Source organism: Heliangelus exortis, chromosome 1 (genome assembly GCF_036169615.1).
Source record: "Heliangelus exortis chromosome 1, bHelExo1.hap1, whole genome shotgun sequence".
In the NCBI taxonomy this organism is placed as follows: Eukaryota; Metazoa; Chordata; class Aves; order Apodiformes; family Trochilidae; genus Heliangelus; species Heliangelus exortis.
The window spans coordinates 107,796,692-107,817,288 of NC_092422.1; the positions used below are offsets into that span (position 1 = coordinate 107,796,692).

At 41.6% G+C, this 20,597-nt stretch overlaps 1 protein-coding gene across 2 annotated transcripts in view; it reads right to left on the reverse strand.

Moving 5' to 3' along the window:
• The window catches only part of C1H3orf52 (chromosome 1 C3orf52 homolog), a 32,246-nt gene extending 12,000 nt beyond the window's left edge, over positions 1-20,246 (reverse strand). The window contains exons 1-6 of one of the 2 annotated variants that reach the window (XM_071757217.1): positions 19,202-20,246; positions 17,707-17,727; positions 15,075-15,198; positions 14,388-14,521; positions 13,414-13,484; positions 11,367-11,566 (exon numbers count right to left, since the gene is read on the reverse strand). In XM_071757217.1, coding sequence (XP_071613318.1) covers positions 11,367-11,566; positions 13,414-13,484; positions 14,388-14,521; positions 15,075-15,198; positions 17,707-17,727; positions 19,202-19,312 — 661 coding nt within the window. In that variant the 5' untranslated portion in view covers positions 19,313-20,246. The remainder of the gene's footprint in view (positions 1-11,366; positions 11,567-13,413; positions 13,485-14,387; positions 14,522-15,074; positions 15,199-17,706; positions 17,728-19,201) is intronic. The other variant, XM_071757226.1, reaches the window with a different exon arrangement.
• Positions 20,247-20,597: the final 351 nt, after the last annotated feature.

The window sequence follows — 20,597 nt, forward strand, 5'->3', positions numbered from 1 at the left end:
AGGAAAGGTTGGCAGAAGAACTTTTCACAAGCTCACAGACAATGTTGATGAAGCTGAAAGTCATAGCTGAGCTTCACCACTTGATGATTGCAAAAGGAACTGCATTTAATTCTAAGAAGAAATGCAAGCCCTGTTGATGTATTTTTCTATTCATAAGAGATTTCTTTGGTATCTTTAACCATTTTGGTTTCTTCCAGAAACATTGTTGTCTTCCAAAAGCCTTTCCAAACAACCCCACAAACCCTGGGTGATGCTACAGCAAAAGCCTCTCATTAAAGACCAAACCTTCAGTCTTAATATCAGCCAAAGGACAGAGGTGGCTCTTGTGGCTGGGAAAATATGTTGACTTTAAGTTGTTCATGGCATCCCCTACAAGTGGCTACTCCTCTTTCCAGCCTCTTCCTCTCCCTTGACAGCTTCTGATGCTGCAGGGACCCTGGGTACACAGGGTCTCCTCTCCCAGCCCACATTCTTGTGCATCTGCATTTAACTACTGCAACATCTCTCTGTGACCACTCTTCCTCCAGGGACCATCTGATGTCAGCAGTTGATTCATTATTTTAAATATCAGGCAGGAAGGATTGTGAAGTCCACTCACTAACCCCACTACTTATTTCAGTTTTGTTAAAGTATCTTTAAATGCATTTAATCAGACATTTCTTGATCTGTTTGTCTCTACATAGGCTTTTTGTGGACTGCAGACCTCCTCCTTACTGCTCAATCAGATCCCATGCTCTCCGGTGTCAGTCACACAGCAGCTTCATTTCTGAGAACTGCCCGGAATGCAAGTGAAAGTTTGGAAATAAATCAAGCAGAAGATAGCTCTCCTACCACTGCTTGAAAGATACAGTAATTCACATTCTTTCCTTCCTTTCTGATAGTCACTCCAGCTCCTGGTAAATAACTAGTTAAAGACATGCAAGGATTAGTTGCACACAGTCACTAACTAAACAACAAGGTTTCCACACAGTCCAAGTGACTAATGGTATCGACAAATCTCACAGTTGAACTTCTGGAGAGTGTTGCCATCCAAAGCCCCTTGGGCACAACTGTAGATTCTGCTCCCACAATCAGTCTAAAACATGTTTTTTTCAACTCCAGGTTAACAACTGGGTAGTTACCTACCTTGCCAGCAGGATTCAGGGGTGTTCTCTTTCTCTCTCAGGGCTTAATGTTGGGCTGCTGTCTATCAACCCCCCTCCCTTTTCAGAAAAGGAAGTGAATGAGAATGAGAGAGAGACTTTGCAGACTAAACTACACAGCTTTAACAAAACAGTAATGATGAAAGGGAAAATAATTAAATATATACAAATATATATAAAACTAATGTTCCATTCCTTCCCAATAACTCTCACATCACCACTGAGGCTCCAGGTCAGGACTTGGAAAAACCCCAGGCTGGGCTGCTGGAATCAGCAGCAGATGGAGAGCTGGAGTCAGGAACACACAGATTTGGGAGGGCATGGATCAGGATCAAAGACAGACAAACTGATGAAGTCCTTCTGGAACACCAGCCATGGATAAAGAGAAATTGACCTTTGTGGTCCCTCAGATTTATACTGCGTATGATGCATATGGGATGCAACACTTTGGTCAGTTTTTGTCACCTGCTTGACCAAGACAGCACAAAGGTAGGTTGTCTGCAGCCACAGCTGTTTGGTTATGTTTGACTCGGAGGCATCTGATCTGTGATCTTTTCCCAAACTGAGTTTCCTCCCTCAGCTACCACACTGCCATTGGCTGCAGTAAAGGACTGGCAACTGCAGGTGCTGGCTCTGAAATCCGGTGTGGGATTGCCAAGCAAGTGCAAAAGAGAAGCAAAGGAGGGAAAGGGCTGCTTAGCTGAGAATTAGCTCAATCTCTCCAGATTGACAACATTTTACTGAGCGACAGCATGTGCTGTGAAACAATCTATCACTTCTCATCTATGATTCTCACTTTCCCGTTGTCTTCTCAGTAGAACAAGGAAGTTGTGTAGCCTCTAAGTACAGTACCCTAACTTCTAAGGAAGTTAAGTTCTAAGGAGCTCAAGTGAGGCATTCATTTGCCAAAATAAAATGCTCTGCTTGTTTCTGAAGAGAAGCCCTCACCCTCCTGCAGGTATGTGGCCAGAGGTCTGAGGCATGACAGGTTTACCCATCATTGATCAAAAGGGCAGCTGACCTCAGTGCATGAAGCAGTGGTTGAGTCAAGGCAGTGAAATCCATGAGAAGCTGGTGGGCTTTCACCTGTGCCTGTATGAAGCTCCCAGGCTTGCAGAATTCTCTTTGCTTGTCACACTTACAGATGGGATTCCTGCTGCTTTTGAAAACATCCCCAGCTGCTTTTTACCAGCAGGAATCAGGACACTACAAAAAAGGTTTGCATAAAGCAGGTTTTCCTGCTAGGTGTTGATGGGGCTGTGAAACTCATATCCCCCAGCAGAGAGAAGGAAGATCCAGTGCCATAAAAGATGGCACCAGCACAGTGCTGTGTCACAGCCTGTGCTTGTGCAGCTCCACATCTTACTCTCCTCACTTTCAAAAACCCTTCTGTAACAAAGCAGTGCTAGGAGAGGTAACATAGGGCAAGCAGTAACTAGTTCCCCATACAGGACACAGAGCAGCAGCAGCCCATCCCACTCCCTCTCCCTTCAATGAGCAGTGCCAGCTCCCTCTGAACTCTGTGGGGCACAGCTCCCTCCTTTACCACTTTCCCAAGCTGCAGTATTTGCTTAGTGAGGAACAGCTTCTTGTTATGTACATCACAATTTCAAGGCACCATCAAGGCAGCACAATGGTGTTTTAAACACTGCAAATTCTCTAAGGTGGCAGCTTTCACTCACTATTGAGAGAGTAATATGGTTCCTTCTGTCCAGCTGCAAAACAAGTACACTTGAAAATCCCATTATCTTAGGCAAAACTGAAAGCTCAGCTGTGAAATTTTACTGGAACAACCATACCAAGAACCAGCTAGGCAGATAAAAATCAAGCATTGAGCAAGGATGATGCAAAGAACTGTCATTTATCTCTCTGTGGGACAGAGAGACAAAATTCCAGAAAGCCCAAGCCTGCAAAACCCATGGACACAAATACCCCAGTGCACACTTTGGCACATGGCACACCAAGTAATGCCTCTGTGCCCCATCACCCAGCCAGCAATCCCAGGCAGAATTAAGGCTGATTTGGCCATGAGGTTGGAATACAGTCAGAAAACAAGCAAGAACAGCCATGTGTAAGAACATGTTAAACTGATTTCAGTTAAGTTTAAAAAAACCCACAAACCGCAACAACCAAACCACAAAAAATCCCAGTAAGGTTGCACATCTAGGTTTTATTAGGATAGATGAGCAGTGCACTTATGCATGACATAAGTGCATGTTAAAAGAGAGTAAAGGTGAATCTTGAAAGACATCAGATTTATTTAACCCTCAGAGATTCGACCCTTTGCCCAACAAATGTCCCACTAACTCACGCTTTTACACTATTGTGCTCAGTATGTAACAAAGTCTGAGTCAATCCTGTGCTGCAGAAAGTCCTTGCATCCTGTTGCTGCACCAAAAAATGACAACCACACGTGTTTTCTTCTTTCCCCAGCACAGACTGACAGCCATCTGCCAAGTAGTATTAAGGTAATGAAAAAAAATGAATGTTTTTGCAGCTCTCCAGGGCAATTGAGTCCAAAACATCAATGGGTCAGAAAGGTGTCCATCATGTTTCTGCAGGAGAGGCTTGGTTGGGATGCAGAAAAACATCAGTTTAAGCCTATGTATAAAGTAAGAATATGTACATAAACTACAGTAATCATGCACAGCCTCATTCTTTGGAACCCAGTGACCAAACACAGAGCACAGCTTCCACCTGTCAGAGGCTGCCTTGAATCAAGTCAGGAGGTTGAACTTCTGATCCATGTCCTAGAGAAGTGTCCCTATCTATGTCCAATCTATGGCTGTTGGGGTACTTCTCTGTCCCCCTCCTCCACCTTCCCTCCTCCCCTCAGCTTTTTGGTACCAGTGTAACCTCACTTCCCTACAGTTTCACCATAATTGGAGTGTTTCCATAAAAACTTTTGGTTTCAGCATGACATCCTGTAATAAAAAACAGTGTAAGTGGACTGTTGCCAACAAGCTTTAGTAATAAAGGAAGTCTTCAGTTGAAATACAAAGGGAGAATTCATATATGGAGGCTTAAAATTTTTAAGTAATCTTTCAATTGTAAAAAAATAGTAGATGTCTTGATGAATGGCTATGTCTGTTAGAACAAGAGTAAGATTTCCCTTTCCAATGACCCACTGCCTCTAGGGAGAAGAAAACACAAACCTTCACTACCAGGTTGAATATTTGCTTTTTTATAAAGCAGAATGGACCAAATGACTGCCTGCACTGCAGGAGAGGACATGCAGGAAAGACTGGCATGATAAACATGTTGCCCAGTTGATCTTATCTGTTTTGGGGTTAGATTCAGGAACTTTGGTAATGCATACCAAGTTAATTTAAGAGTTAACTATATAGCTTGGTGCTCCTCTGCCCAAATTCATCATCATGGGGGAGCAGTCACTTCTCAACTGATACACTTAAGAATTGTTGCAGTGAAAGGTCCTAAGGTAATGTAAAGAATCAAGAAGAAATATATCAGGAAAAGATGATTTTAATATAGATTTATAAGAGTATGACCTAACAGAGTTTGGTGGCAAAGTTCACTCTATTACTTACTATGTGGAAGGGATGTGTAGTGGTTGGAATTGGGTGGGAGTCACACGGGGATCAGGATAAATGATTTATACAGTGATAGGGGAAACTGGCTCAGGAATGGATTGGAGTGACTTGCACAGGGAGCAGAGAAAAGAAGGAAGGTCCTCCCATTCAGCCATGAGGTTCAGAGAGGACACCCTTGCTTTCTGAACTCCTCTACACAGGGGAGTCTGGGTGTGGATGAATCCACCCCTATTCCCAGACGTGTTCAATGGTTTACAACTATGGAGTTTCAGTGTAGGGATTTCAGTGTAATTTATTTCAGTGCTTTAACATGTAAGTAGGGGTCTGGTGGGATTTGAAATTGCAGTAAATTAAGACTGAATAATGCTTAGAACAAATGAAAAAAAAATAGATAATATGATTTTCTATGAGCCTAATCAATAATTAACAATTTGTTATAATCACATGGCAGAGGTTCAATTTGAGGTCTAACAAAGTTTCTAAACTAAATTGTGAGCCCACTGTCACACACACAGATATAGAGGTTACCCCTGTTAAGATGTTAAATTTTGTCACCTAATTTCACAAAAGAATTTGAAATTTACCCCTACTATTGAATTAAATTATAACAACCTTAGTATAATGTACTTGTCCCCCATATTTAAGAGAAGTGGCTAGCTACTTATTCTTCCCAATTGGATGAACCAAATTCCTTCATGAGGAGTGTAAGATACAGCATCATGGCTTGGTGCAGACCCTGGGAGCTCCAAAGCCTCCCTCCCCTCTTAGAGCCTTAAGGTCTAGAGATGAAAGACTTTAGTTAATATTTTTTCTACGATGGCCACAATTTGGATGAAGTCATCTTTGGCAACTTTCAGAGCAGACCTGTGATCTGAGCAGGAAGGGTCCTGGGTGTGTTTTACAAGCAACAGAACTCCAGTGGAGGTAGGGAGTACCCAATAGCCCCGAAGTCATTGTGTCTGCACTAAGACTTGAATGTATCCAGCTTTTTAAACCCACTGCTCCAGCAAGCAAGGCCAGAAAGTGCCAGACCATCTCAGCCCCCTGCACTTGTTATAGAAACAAAAGCAATGTTGGCTTCACCACCCCTGTAACTAAAGCAAGAGCAATGTTGTTTGGTGTTCACATTGCAGTGTGGCTCACCGAGAGGGAAGTCTGCACCATACTAAAAGAATGTTCTGAGAGGCAGCACCTGAGTACCTGGGGTTTGCTACCTCTGCTTTATAAATAGTGTATTTTAGCAGAGGATAAGTTAAGTTGCCTCTTGAGTCACCAGTGAAAAACGACAATCAGAAGCCCTGTGTAATGCAGAACAAAGTGGTGCCATGAAGCAGCACAACATATTTGTTTGTTTTTTTTTAAATAAGGATGATATCAGCAATACAAAAGTTGGTACCCAACAGATATGTGGGTGTTTAGCAGAAAACTTTTGAGAGTGGGCAACGTGACAGAAAAGGTTGTGATTAAATGAGCTCATAGTTTGTACGTGTGAGTGTGGGGTGGACTGTGGGAGAAGGGAGGGGAGGTGAAACTGTAGTGAGGAACCTGCCAAATAGCTGTCTGGTTTTGAGAGTTTTTGCTGTCCCAAAAACCCCAGAGTGTGGTTTGAAGACTATATTGGGTGGGTTGTTCATGCAATAGGAGAGCTGTCCCTTCCAAGTATCAAATTTGGCCTATGAATAATGAAAGACTCAAACAAAATCTCAAGTCTTCATGCCTGCTCCTCCCACACCATCAGTGTGTGGGACAAATCACACCACCTCTGTGCTTCAGTCTCCCTGCTGATTAGAGAAGGTCAATGATAATAGCTCTTCAAAATCTGTAAACTGCAAAGGTTCTGAAAAACATGGCTGTGATTAAGGCTTGGGTAGATCTATATGTTGGAAGGGAAAAGAGAAGCTCAAGACTTGGAGCCAGTAACTCATGAAAATAAAGAACCTACTTCTCATTTCTCTCATTACTCATTACTCTCATTACTCATTCTCTTCTCATTACTCGTTGTAATAGTGAGTAGGGAAGGAGAGCTCCAAGCCCCTGAAGATAGGGAATTCCTTTTCTTAAGCCAGTCAGACTTTATTGCTCTTCTCCATAAAACTTCTGGAATTTCTAAATCTCAAAATTTTACAAAGCTTCAACACAAAACTCCAAAATTATTTTCAGTGAAGTGCCCTCAGTGTCAGGAAATCTTTCGTGCCAAGCAGAATCCAAACAGACAAAATGATTTATACAAGCTGGGAAAATCTCAGACAGATTCTACAGGAATTAGGTTCTAACAACTATTTCTCACTTCTAGGTTTGAGAAATATAACTGAACCTTTGGGTTTATTAACCTGTGGAGCAGAGACCCTTGTTCCACTTACAGAGTATGAAAGGTAGCTACAAATGCCAACATGAACTCAGGAACACAGACCTAAAATAATGAGACTACTGCAGAAAATACAGGATGATAATATAAAGCCTGTACTTAGTCACTGCCATTATTACCCAGTGGGTTCAAATTGAGAGCATCAGGGCAAACAATTATTTAACTTCTGGCTCAAAGTACTTAATCAGTTCACATCATCTCTTTAGATTCAATGAGTCATCCTGCTAAATATTTAGGTGCACAATTACCCACTACCTGTTAGCAAACAACTCCAAGAAGCAAAAGGAGGGACAAGTCTAAATGGAGCTGGGGAGGCATTTACACACATAATCTTACCTCCTTCACCAATGGCTCTTCCTTCTCCTTTCTCTGTTTTCAAGGAGATCATTAGATGAGGGCTGCCAGGGAGAGGGTGAACCATTGCTGCAACTCCTGTGAGGCCAGGGCCCCTTCCATGTCTCCTGCAGACACATGCACACACACACACACATTTGGGGTCTCAGTCAATTCCCACACCCTGTGGAGTCTCTGACACGTGGCTGTGACTCCCCTAGCCCTCCCCTTATCCTCCAGCTTTCCCATGTCTTTGCTCTACAAGTAACCCTGACCTCTCCATTTAGTTCCCCCCAGAAACACCTCAAGTCTTGAGTAAACCCCAAAAGCTCTTCCCTCACACGCATCAATAATATATTCCATACTTACGGCAGCTCTCCCTCCACTCCATCTACAGTGGGATCTGTGGAGCTACTCCCACCCACTCATTTGGTAGATATCACCCTGGGACTACCAGGATGATGGCTCTTTTGGCACAGCCCTGGGGGACCCAGGGCAGGGGGGATGATCCATGTTCCCCCAGCTGCCACGGTGCTGCTGTAGTCCCTCCTGTGTGTGGTGATGAGCTTTTTACCATGTAATCTACCACTGAGTGCTATCAACCTCAGGACAAGGGTCACACCTTCACCCTCTAAGAGGCATGCACAGGTTGGGTGCTCATGGTGTCTAGCCATGGCCTGGCCAGTAGGAAAATAACTGTGGAATTACAAACCATTCTTGTACCATGTATATTGGTCAACACCGCAGCATGAGCACACAAGTGATATCAGATTTTTCACATCACACACTTCTTAAGGTCTAAGCTTACCTCTCTGTCTTTCATCTCCTCTCGGGAACACGTTGCCAAAAAAGATTCTATGAATTCCAGTGAATTGTGGTACTCTGCTGTCAACCACAACGTAAAATATGAAGCCTCTGTGATTGACATAGGTAATCAGACAGAATATGCACTTCTCAACATGCCCCAGAGGAAGGAAAAGATTGCACCCAAGAGAAAGGAAAAGAGTGCCAGAGCTGAAGAGCACAACGTTTATGATTATGCCCTGGAAACTTAGAAAGGGATTCTCTCTGCTCCTAAGGAATCATTTGCTTGAATGTTTAAGCCAGCAGTGTGCAGCCTTGCCAACTATCCTACCTCTGCTGTCAGGTCTTCAAGCAGACATCCCTCTCATGTTACTAAGCTTACTGCCAGTCATTCCCAATGACAAATCTATCTGTGGAAAGGTGATTCAAGAGAAACATGCACAGAGTATAGTACTTGACAATTAAATTAAACCAAATCAATAGCAACTGTAAGTCAATGTATTTTCATAGCCTGATGCTATTGAGAAAAAACATACAAACCATGAATTTTATCCTTTCCCAATTTAGGAATAGGAAGGAATATCTCTTCTAGTTGTATGCTGCATCAAATATTGTATCGAGAGAAATTATGGTTCTTCCAGAAAACACTGCATCTTACAAATCAAGATGGGGTCAGAATTAGCCACAAGTATGAGCACCATGTGAACTACTAACTTAGTCCAGGCTGTTTCCCAAGCTCAGTTATAATTCAAGCAACAACAAATACAGGTTTGAGTGCACAGATGTGTCAGACAGATGCTTTGTTCAGCTCTCAACGTTTATAATCCCAATCGTTACTTTCCAACTCTAACAGCTGAAAGACTAAAACTGCTAAAAAATGAAAACAGTCACTTTAAGAGTAAAAATAAATAATTTAATGTATAGTAAAATTGACAGATTGTTCCTTAAATAAACTAATAATAGTAGAAAAAGAGGGATACATCCTGTAATACAATCTCCTACAATACAAAAGGTTTCTTAAAATAAATATATCCATCCAACAATATCAGCATTTACACTGGCTACAAATAAATGACAAAAGCAATACTTCACTAACATGGTAGTGAATCCATTTCATTTTATGTAAAGTTAATGCTTAATTTTTAGTTTTCATTTTATAGCCAGTAGCTGGCTATAACTCTCATGCCACACTGGTTTACATGGTCTGCTTCAGCATCATCCTTTTTGTATTGGTCCATTTCATCTCCTTTCTTGTCAACCAAAACAACTATTTTCTGCCTTATTAAGGCAAATATCTTGCACCTGTTCATTTGTATCCCCACTGCTAGGACAGGGACTATAATTAAAGATATAGATTAGTTTCTCTTTGGCTTTACAAATGTGGGTCAAATAGCTGTCTATTTACTAGCACCAGTAGCTAATTATTGAAGTACACAGTTAATTTGACTCGAGAGATTCCTGTCGTATTCAGATGCATTAATAAGATACATTACTTCTTGATGGTTGTTCCCTTATTTCTATTTCATGTTACAGAAGAGAAAAATAGAATATATACCACATTATCTGAACAAGGGAATTGTGAAAGTTAAAGCTCACTTAAGAAGATAGTGCAAAAGTTTTGCATGCAATTAAAGAAAATAGAGAGGATACTTTTCAGGCTGTTTTATGAGGAAAGAACAATGGGAAAATGTAGCATATGAAATTAGCAGGGAAAAAAAACAAGACACAAGCATGGCTGCATATGATCATTAAGGATGATGCCGTGTAGATAATTCTGAATTAGCCAAGAAAAGCAGAGGGGAGACATGTGCAAGACTGCTTTTAAAACTTGTACAGGGAATCCACATTTAATCATAGGGCAAGACAAAGCAAAGGTTTCATAGGCAACAGAGTATGCATCATAAAAGATGCATGATTTTCACAGGAATGAAATAGGTTATTCAGATAATTCAGATATATCAGGACAACAATAAAGGAGGTAGAAGTGTTATAGGAATACAACACTGTCATAAATATTCCACATTTTCCCTTTACAATATTGCATCACACACTGTATTTATAGGGTAACATATTTAGAAGTGTTTCTTCCCAGTGAGTATCTCCCTAACCATGGTATTATTAACAGACAGAAGTAGCCCATTTCTTCTAGGTGGAAGATGAGAAGTCTTTCCATCATTTCTCTGAAAGTTAAAATAGTACATTATTAACCTTAAAATGAAACTTTTGTTAGATAGTTCATCATACTCTTTTCTGTCCCTTTTAGACTGTATTTTCTATGAACCCTGACAAGCCATAAGGAACAAATTGATAGTGAGAAATGGAACTCATGACTTGATGCTATTCTTGACCCTTGATAAGAGTACTGAGAAGAAGCAACATGATTTAATCACAAATCATACTTATACAGATTCTGTGGCGATTCATTAGCTTAGAGCTGTTCTGAAAGCACACAGGTGTGGCTCAGTAAGTTGGGTATGGGAAACAGCAGCTCCATCCACTGTTTTCAGTAAAACTGAAAAGCTCATAAGACTTTTATACTGACATTTCAGTCAAGACAAATCTAAGTGAATTGGAGTCATTGCTAGTTGTTGGAATTAGCTGGAAAAGTTAAAATATCTGTGCATACTAAATTAAAAAAAAAACCCAACAACAACAGCAACAAAAAAACCCACCAAAAAACAAAAAAAAAGAAAAAAAAATAGAAACCAACCCCCAACTATGAAAATACAAAAATCAGGAGGCTTCTTCATCCTCAACTGTGAAAAAACCTGAATTTCATTTCCAGATTACCTGTCCTGTCTTACCTGGATTAAAATTTGTTTTATAAGCATTCAAACAAGAACATACAATGAAGAGAAGGCTCTCCATTATGGAACACACATATTAAGACAACAGAAATGCAAGAGAAGATCTGAAAAACTTGGTTGGAGTCTTTAGCTAACCTGTCTCATCAATACTCCTTTAACCATCAGCAGACTAAACAGTGAAACCTAGGTTATAAGCTAAGCATAGTAAGACTGTCCTGAAAGCTGAATATTTTACAATTTTCTTAATAATGTTGTGCAAAATATATTTACTTACAAATCTCAACATCTTTCCAGAAAGATTTCCCTCCTTTCATGTGTAAACTTCTGCTCTTTGTAAACAGTCTCTCTAATGTGTAGTACTCACATGTTATTGTAACAGAAGCTGGGTCAAGCTTTAACCCATTACATTCAGATGTCCCAGGACTGAAAGTATCATCTTCATCATAAATATTTTGACGTAAAACATTCCTTATGAAATTTGGGTTCATTGTGTTTTCCATAAATCCTTCTGCTGATGGTGGTACAGAAAACTCTAGCTTATAAAACACAGTGGAGCTTTCATTACTGAAAAACAAAGTCAAGTATGAATGTCTTCAAGTCCCCACTGGATCCTTTCTTTTTTGAGAAGGCTGACTTTTTTGACATGGATTTTTAAAAAACTTGTTTTAAAGGAAAATGTTATAAAAGAAAACTGCCACTAAAAAATTCCAGTTTTCCCCAACCTCTCCCTTCTTAGAACAGCTCTTGACAATAACTGGGCATATACCTGAAGCTAACCTGAAATATCTTTTCAAATGTACAAATGGCAATTGGACATACGTCCTAATGGGGTGACATTTTCAGCCTTTCTGCTTCACAACTGTGTCACGATAAGAAGTGTTGGGATATTTCATGCACAGGTTAGTGACAACTTGCAGAAAGGTTTGCTCTCCTGCTAGCAGCACCTGGGGCCACCCAACTTTGCATCCAAAGATATGGAGTGGGTTATGCAAACCAAAGAACTGGAGGCCATCTCTGGAAATGTCATCGTTTGTGGTGTGCCAAATCCACTGACTGCAATTCAACAGTTTTATTTTGTACTCACATCATTTAAGATATTAAAAAAAAATTAGTTGGATGGCAGAAAAGGGAAAGAGACACAGAGGCAAGGAGAAAGAGAGAAATTAGCTAGTCAGCACATATGCAAAACTACATCTCTGTCCTTCACAGTCTAAATCAGTAACTTTTATCTGTCAGGCTAAGGAACTACAGCTCAGTCATTGAACAAAGATGGCATGCTCAAGGCTGGCAGTGCAGGGGAGCAAATTCCCTGAAGTATCCTCAGGACCACCACTTGCCACAGCCTAAGGGGGAGGTCTTCCTCTGCCCTTGCTTACTCAAGAGCCTTGAGACTTTCCAAATCTAATTCCCTTGATTTTCTCCTGTCTATCTAATTCCTTTTGTAACAGCTCTGTTTCATAGTACTTGGAAAATGTCTCTGACCACCTTCTCTTGCCTCTCTGCTACCTCTCCATGGCAGGAACATGCAGCAGTTGAACTTTTTAATTCCCCTTTGCCCCTCTGCTTTGCATCCGTCCTTTCTGTTGTAAATCTGTGCTGTCTCCATAGATTAAAATTTACAGGCTCCAAGACAGTAAACTCCTTAGCCTCCCTCCAGAGCCAGTTTCTGCCCAGAGTAAGATCCTCCCTCTGTTCCAGCTGGAAGCTTTCTTTTGCCTCTGCAAGGCAGGCCTGGATGCTATTCCCTTTCTTCCCACCACTGCTACTCCCCTGGCTACACTAACCTTCAGTGCCTGAGCTTCTCCTTCACTTGTGAGCACTCCCCATCCAGGATTTCCTAACCTCCCCTCTGCTGCTTGCTCTGCCTCTCCTGTTCCACCAGTCTCTCCAACATGCTGGTGCTTTGAGAGTTGCTTCTACTGTTCAAAGTAGAGCCAGGTGGTAATAAAAAAGCCAGTAATGCAATATTACTATTTTGGCTCTCAGACTTGCATGCCCCTGTTGCCTTTAGTTTCTCTGGGAACAAAAGAAGTTCTCCCCTCCTCATGAACCCTTTTTCATCTGTTTAGGGTTATTCAAGCAACATCAATTTCAAGCGGTTCCATCATCTTTTTTTCCTTCTAGGTAATACCTTTGAATCTGTTCATTAAGGGCTGCATTTGTAACCAAGGAAAACAGATACAATACTCCACAGCAACAAAATGTCACTGTATGTCATGATATATATTATCAGCAGCACTTGCTGTTTCACCAGAGGATGCTTCAGCCAGTTTTCACTACCTGTATTCGTAACTTTTGCCCAAACAATCCATTCTTCACATGCTTATATGTCATGCATCTTTACATAAGCACATGCATGTCTCATAAAAAGCCTGGAATTTTCAGATAACTTTGGTAACAAAATTTCTTACCTGAAATAATGCACCTGAGCTGACCTAAAGTAGCGTCCTAGAGCTGGAGATGAACTATAGACATCTGTTAACTTGGAAAGACAAAAAAAAAAAAAAAAAAAAAAAAAAAAGAAAAGAAAAGAATATTTCTTCAATTCGGTCTTTTTCCCATAGAAGAAAGTACAGCAAATACTTTTTACAAAGCATTTTAAGGAACATAAACACCAGTGCTGAAGGTCAAATATCAGCAAATATATGTCCTGGAAAATATACACAATCCTTTCAAGCTTGAAAGACAAGTTAATATTTACTCCATTCCTGAAAGCATTCCCCCCTCCCTGGCAGTGTTCAAGGCAAGGTTGGATGGGGCTTTGAGCAGCCTGGTCTAGTGAGAGGAAGCCCTGCCCATGGCAGGGAGTTTAGAACTAGATGATTAAGGTCCCTTCCAACCCAACCCATTCTGTTATTCTATGAATCTGTATGTTTGAATAATTACTATATTACCTTAACACAATGGAGGCATTCAGGGTGAACCAAAAGTATGTGCTCAACTTGCCATGTGCAACCTATGTTTTTTGTTTTGGGTTTTTTATATTACCAAAAAAGCCTTCTCTACTCTTTCTTGGTAGAGAAAACATTCTCTTTACTGAGACTTCCCCTCCACAATCAGTCTGTATGATCATTTCCATGCCTGCTGGGCTTGTTTCAGTGAAACTAAGTTATCATGGCTCAATGGAAATGGCAGATATAAACCCAGGCTGCCATCATGTCCTCACAGGACAGTGCAACGCACAGGATTTTTTTCCAGCCTTGGTTTTAGATAACCTTCACAGGCCCCTTCTAAACTAAAATTATACTAGAAAAACTACAACTCAGAATTTTTTGTGGACTTGCAAATGACTGAGTTGCAACACAGAGAAACATAAACCTCTTGAAAAGGAAAACACTGTGTTAAAAGAAGAAACAGCTTTGCCAAGAACCACATCCACACATACCCTCTTAGTAATGTCTTCAGAGAACAGCTGAGGGAGACCACACTTTAACTCCAATGTTCCTGAAAAGTTGTGCCTATTTCCACTATTTAGTAGTGCATCAGGATCCCAATAGTCATCCTCATCTGTGTAAACATCTAATGTTCAAAGAGAGATAGAAAGGGAAGGAAAAAGTTCCAGTTAGCAAAAGTATTGGGAAAAAAAAAAAGAAACCCAGCAGCCTGCTGGCTTTCTCACAAACTCCCTTGGTATTTACTGACTGGGAGTGACAGAAAGAAAGTGCAAGTCACCTGAAGAAAAGTGACAGCACGTGGAGGTCGGTCACCTGCCTCCATTACTGAAAGTCAGCTACTTTGGGAGCCTGACACCAGACAAGGGGATGTAACTGATTCACGGCACTTGTTGCAATGTTATGAGCATAATTTCCATCCTCATTTCCCCTGTCTGGTGGTATTTTCTCACTTAGCTACAAACTGGAATTGCCATCTGATCAGGATACAAGTTGCTTGCTGCCTGCTAAAATAAAAGCATTCACATCCACTACTCAACAAAACACTCTCTGCAGTCAGCATCCTTGTCCCTTCAGCAGTTTACAGGAGCTTAAAGGATGCTACTGTTCAAATTGTGTTATATTTGGGTTGTACATCGTTTACATTTTTGCCGAGGGTGAACCAAGAGTGAGGTACTTACTAGAATAAAGGATTAGGCTGATGAGAATAACCAGGAAGAATACTAGAAAAATTGTGGTTATAACCATCCATAGTTTACACCTCCAGAAAATTACATTCCCGCATGATTTCCAGTGATCTGTCTCCTAGTTACAAAAGGAAGGGGGATGTTGATTAATGAAATATGGGAGGGAAAAACATTTAAGCATGTATCTAATATAACATTTAGAAACAAGAAAACCCCACATAGATGTGAGTCTCATTAGTTAAGCATTTCCCTGCATCAGGGGCCCCCACACTTAAGTAGGGCTGCAGGTGAGTGTGTATACCTGAAGAAGGTGAAGGAGCAAAGGATGTTCACAGGCAGGTTACTGCTTGAAAGAGATGCATCGTTCCCCATTTCTGCAGAATTTCCAGTTCCTGAATTACCCATAAAGTGCTACAAAGGTGCATTCATGGCTTCCAAATTTTATTTTAATAGGATCATAGAATTTTCAGGGTTGGAAGGGACCTTTAAGATCACCCAGTTCCAACCCCACTGCCATGGACAGGGACACCTCCCACTAGATCAGGCTGCTCTAAGCCTGGCCTTAAAATCTCCCAGGAATGGGGCTTCCACCACCTCTCTGGGCAACCTGTTCCAGTGCCTCACCACACTCATGGTGAAGAACTTCCTCCTAACATCTAGTCTAAATCTACCCTCCTCTAGTTTGAATCCATTCCCCCTATTTCTATCACTCCCTGACATCCTAAAAAGTCCCTCACCAGCTTTCTTGTAGGCCCCTTTCAAATACTGGAAGGCTACAATAAGGTCTCCTTGGAGCCTTCTCCTCTCCAGAGGGAACAACCCCAACTCTCTCACTCTGTCTTCACAGGAGAGGTGCTAAAGCCCTCTGATCACCCTCATGGCCCTTTTCTGAAGATCTTCCAGCACTTCCATTTTGCTCCTGTAAAAGGGACTCTAGAAGTGGGCACAGTACTCCAGGTGGGTTCTCACGAGAGCAGAGTAGAGGGGGGGAAGAACCTCCCTCCACCTGCTGGCCAGGCTTCTCTTGATGCAGCCCAGGATCTGGTTGGCTTTCTGGGCTGCAAGTGTATACTGATGGCTCACGTTGAGTTTCTCATCCACCAGCACCCCCAAGTCTTTTTCCTCAGGGCTGCTTTCAAGCCCAGGTTATATCGGTGCTTGGGATTGCTTTGACCCAAATGCAGGACCTTGCACTTGGTCTTGTTGAACTTCATGAGGTTGGCATGGTCCCACCTCTCCAGGCTGTCAAGGTCCCTCTGGATGTCATCCCTTCCCTCCAGCGTGTCAGCTGCACCACACAGCTTGGTGTCATCAGCAAACTTGCTGAGGGTGCACTCAGTGCCACCATCCATGTCACCAACAATGACGTTAAACAAGAGCAGTCCCAGGACTGATCCCTGAGGGACTCCACTTGTCACTTGGACACAGACCCATTGACAGCCACTCTTTGGGTGCAGCCATCGAGCCAGTTCTTAATCCACTGAGTGGTCTGGTGGATTAACCCTGCACTGATTTTAAATGTACACAGATCTGATTCACATGTTTCACAAGCTGTTCTTGTAATGTTTGCCATTTCTCCCAACCAAATAGGTATCTGTGGAGGAATTTCCAAAATTTTTCACCTCTGGGGTGTTGATTATATCACTCTGCATAGCTCCTGCATGCCAGCACCCAGAGCAAGTGGACTGCTAATCATTAGATAATATTGCAACAAAGAACAGTGGAAAATAACTGAGACTTTTACAGCTGGCTCTCTTTTTCTTCTGAAGAATGGAAACTTGAAGGCTACTGAGTACATTTAACACAAAGTTCACTGCAGACCTCACCTGTTCTAGATCACAGGGAAACTCTTCTCAAATAAATTTGTTTATATGGGAGAGAAGGGACAATATCTGTCTTCCATTTAATTTTTAATAAGATTTAGGACAACAGCAGAAGTTACTGTCTTATTAGCCACCCAAGAAATACTTATATATATACATATTTAAAAACTCAAACCCTTAAGTGATGCAACAATACAAATAAAAAACCCTCCAACTATTTTGTTCCACAGCCAGAAAACTGAAGGAAGGGTGTGAATTCATAAGAAAATAGACAATGCTGACTGTTTAATTCCTCTTCCTCCCCCATCTGCAAACCCAGCTGTAAACTGCATGTCCTTATTGACATTGATACCCAGTGAGGAAAAGCACTGCTGGCAGCTGGCTGGGCCACACACATGTGCTCATTGGCAGGAATTAGCTAATTATCACTAACCCAGGTTACATTCCTATACTTTTTCAACTTTCTAAGAACCCACCATAACAGGAAGCCTCTCACTGAATTTAACTGACATCCACCAGCTGGCTTAAAGCTTCTTTGGGGGTGGCAGATGAACAGGGGGAGGAAGCAGACACCCACAGAAAGATATCACAAGAGCAGTTTCTCCTGGGGGAGGAGCAGGGAAAGCTCTCTCTCCAGACACCCCTGCACACAGAATTTTGGTGGAGAATAACAGGCAAAAGGCCTGTGAGCTCTATATGGCTTCACTTACAGCATGCTTTCAGGTATGGTCCTATTTACATATGTATTTTTTATTTGTTTTTTAAAATATATTAGAAGAATGTAGCTTCAATTTAGTACTTACTGCTAGCAGATCATTCTGTACCTGAAAAAAGAAAAAAAATGCCAGTAACAACTGCCTAGAGTACAACTATGAAATCAGACACAGTGATATCAGTTGAGAGAGTGAGTTATCAAGGCCAAGTTTTGATTGAGGCACATATTTAGACCATCACAAAAGTGTGATTCTTAATCACGCTCAGCAAACTCATTGCAAGCATTCTCATTGCAAACATTCAGCTCCCCAGCTATTCCCTACCTGCTGGGCCAACACCCTCTGGACATTGCCCCTATACATCACAAGAATTCTGGGAGGGAGCAGCATCAGAGAGAAACTCTCCCCAGTGGGCAGAACAATTTTTTTTATCAACCTACCACATGAGGAGGAAGCCAGGGCTTGTTTTCCAGCAGTCCCTATAGGATTGAAAGCCAATTGCCAGAATGAGCAGAATGAGCAGAAAAAGAGCCCAGATGAAAACTCAGTTCTGGGAAGGGGAAGGCTAAACAGAAACCTCAGGGCCAAGTTTCTCAAGGCAGCGGAGTGGATCTAGCTCCCCCTCCCTCTCCTGTTCCTCTTTCTACCTCCCTAGAATTTGTCTGACTCTGCAGCAAGCTGTTTCATCCCAATCAAAGCAGAGGAGAAGTAACTAGCCCTTGATAGAGGAGAGTAAATGGGCTTTTGCCTGGACATGGAAATGAATCAGCCCACAGTGGGACCCACGTGGGAGCAATTGCTGTTGCCTGGCCAGGAGCAGGAAGGAAGGGGTGGAGTGTCTAATGCAGATGATTTCTCAGGAAGGCTTTTCCCCCCAGGGAAGTGGGAAACTTCTTAGCTCTGCCACTGCTATTCCCTCTGCTCAGGAGTAAGTAATGAAAACCATTGTACAACAGTCACTTGTGAGTATATACTACCCCTCTGCCAGCACTAGTCTGTTTCAGAGTTCTGAGCTAAAAAAAAGGGGAAAAGGGGGCTACTTCCCTCAGGACTCACATGCTGGTCTTAACTGAGGCTTTGAGGCATGCTATTCAAACAAACTCATAATTGTCAGCAGCTGCAAATTACACACAGATAAAAAATTGAACCTAGCATGGTCTGTTGCAGAACATTGTATTCTTGTTTTGATAGTTTTTTGATTAATCTATTCTAAAAGAAAGCCCGTTTTTAATACAAGTTTCAACTTTTTTGCTTTCTGGTTTTGAGCCCGATCCCATTGACAGCACTAAACAAGAGAAAGCAAAAATATGGAGTACCAATTACAACCTTATTTCCTAAGTTAAAATTCACAAATAACCAAACAGCAAAAAATTAAAATACATTTAAAATCCCACCCCAGTAGTAGAATTGGGAAGGAAAGAAATGTGTAACAGGTTTTCAACCTTTACTCTTGAGCGAATAACACTTCCCTATCCCTTGACTGACAAATTAATCCACCTTACAAGACGTTCTTGTGGAGTGTCGTTTCTTTTAGTGTGGTATTTTCCCCAACAGCAAGCATCACATGAGCAAGTAAAAATCTTACCTTTCTTGTTTGAACATTTAAAGGTTTGTCATGATCAGCCTCATTTTCCTCCACGTTGTCTTCTTGTAATTCAATAATCTCATGTTCTTGACCAGAGTTTTGACTTTCCATAGCTTCTGTTTCTGCACGAGGACCTCTGTCTCTGAAGGAAGCACGGAGGCAACTAATTTCCTTCTGGTTTCAGCAGTTGTGGTCAGTACCAGTTCTGGTGCAAGGCTGGAGACAGTAACAGTGGGAGTAGGAATAATTTTCACAGGAATGATCTCAAAACATTGATAAAGGAGGAGAATTTCTTGGAAGGACACATCATCTGCTGTAGCTACAGAGAAATGCTAGTCGGAGGGAGTATCGATTAGCCCAGTTCCCAGAGCTACAGCCCTCAGCTCTGCGATACTAGGTTTTCCAGTTTGTCTGCCTTTCTGTACCAGCCCTTGACAAGCACGAGCAGGTGACTAAACCTTCAGTAATGTTGTCATTTGCTGAGGCAATGTTGAAGGAACCAGGTTTTTTTCCCTGCTGTCATCAGCCAAAACAGTAAAATGCTATTGCTGTTATCCCCGCAGATAAACAGATGTGATACTGAACAGTACGAACTGAGTAAAGGATCACATAGCTTGTGGTTCAGTTAGGCTACAAAGGGAATTTATAATATACATCAACAGTTTTAATTTTATTCTCCCTGTATAGTCGATAAAGAGATAAACACTAATGACCCTTGTTCTGCAAAGAGTCCTCTCTCTAGCTGTTATGTACCCCAAAATCACCTGTATCACTTAAAGACCATACATCTATTCACCTACTTAAATCCAATTTAAACCTGAGAAGCCACTTCCATGTAAAAAAACAATAGGGCAAATCTGAAGAGGAGGAAAGTGGCCTTCAATTTAAGCCTGTGCTGTACAGGGCATGCTTTTATGAAGTAAATCATGATATAAGTTGTGATTTTGTCTGTACTGGCTTCCCACAAGAACTCTCTCATACTTCTTATATGAGTCACTCATTAAAATTTTTAGCAGCCTGGGGCTGATTCTTTCCCCCACTCACCCAGTGCCCTTTATCCTACCTCCTCTTGTTTCTCCCATTTTGACTCCATCCTCGTGTTTTTCCTTCCTCTGAACAGAGTAGTTTTTCTCCTTCTGAACAGAGCACCTATCTCACCTCTGGATCAAAAGGGTTGGACATGCAGCTGATAACTGCACTCTTGCTCACTCCCTTATCCCAGCTCAGGGAGAATCATGCATTAAGAGGAAAACAAAGCCTCCTTCTCCAACTCCCTCCCTTGCTGGCTGAGCATCCACTCACAATGTTGCTCCTTCTTTTTCTTGCCAAATCCTGAGGTTGCTTTTCCTCCCCTTAGATTTTTCCCATTGTGCAACTCATCTGGTTTCTGATGCCT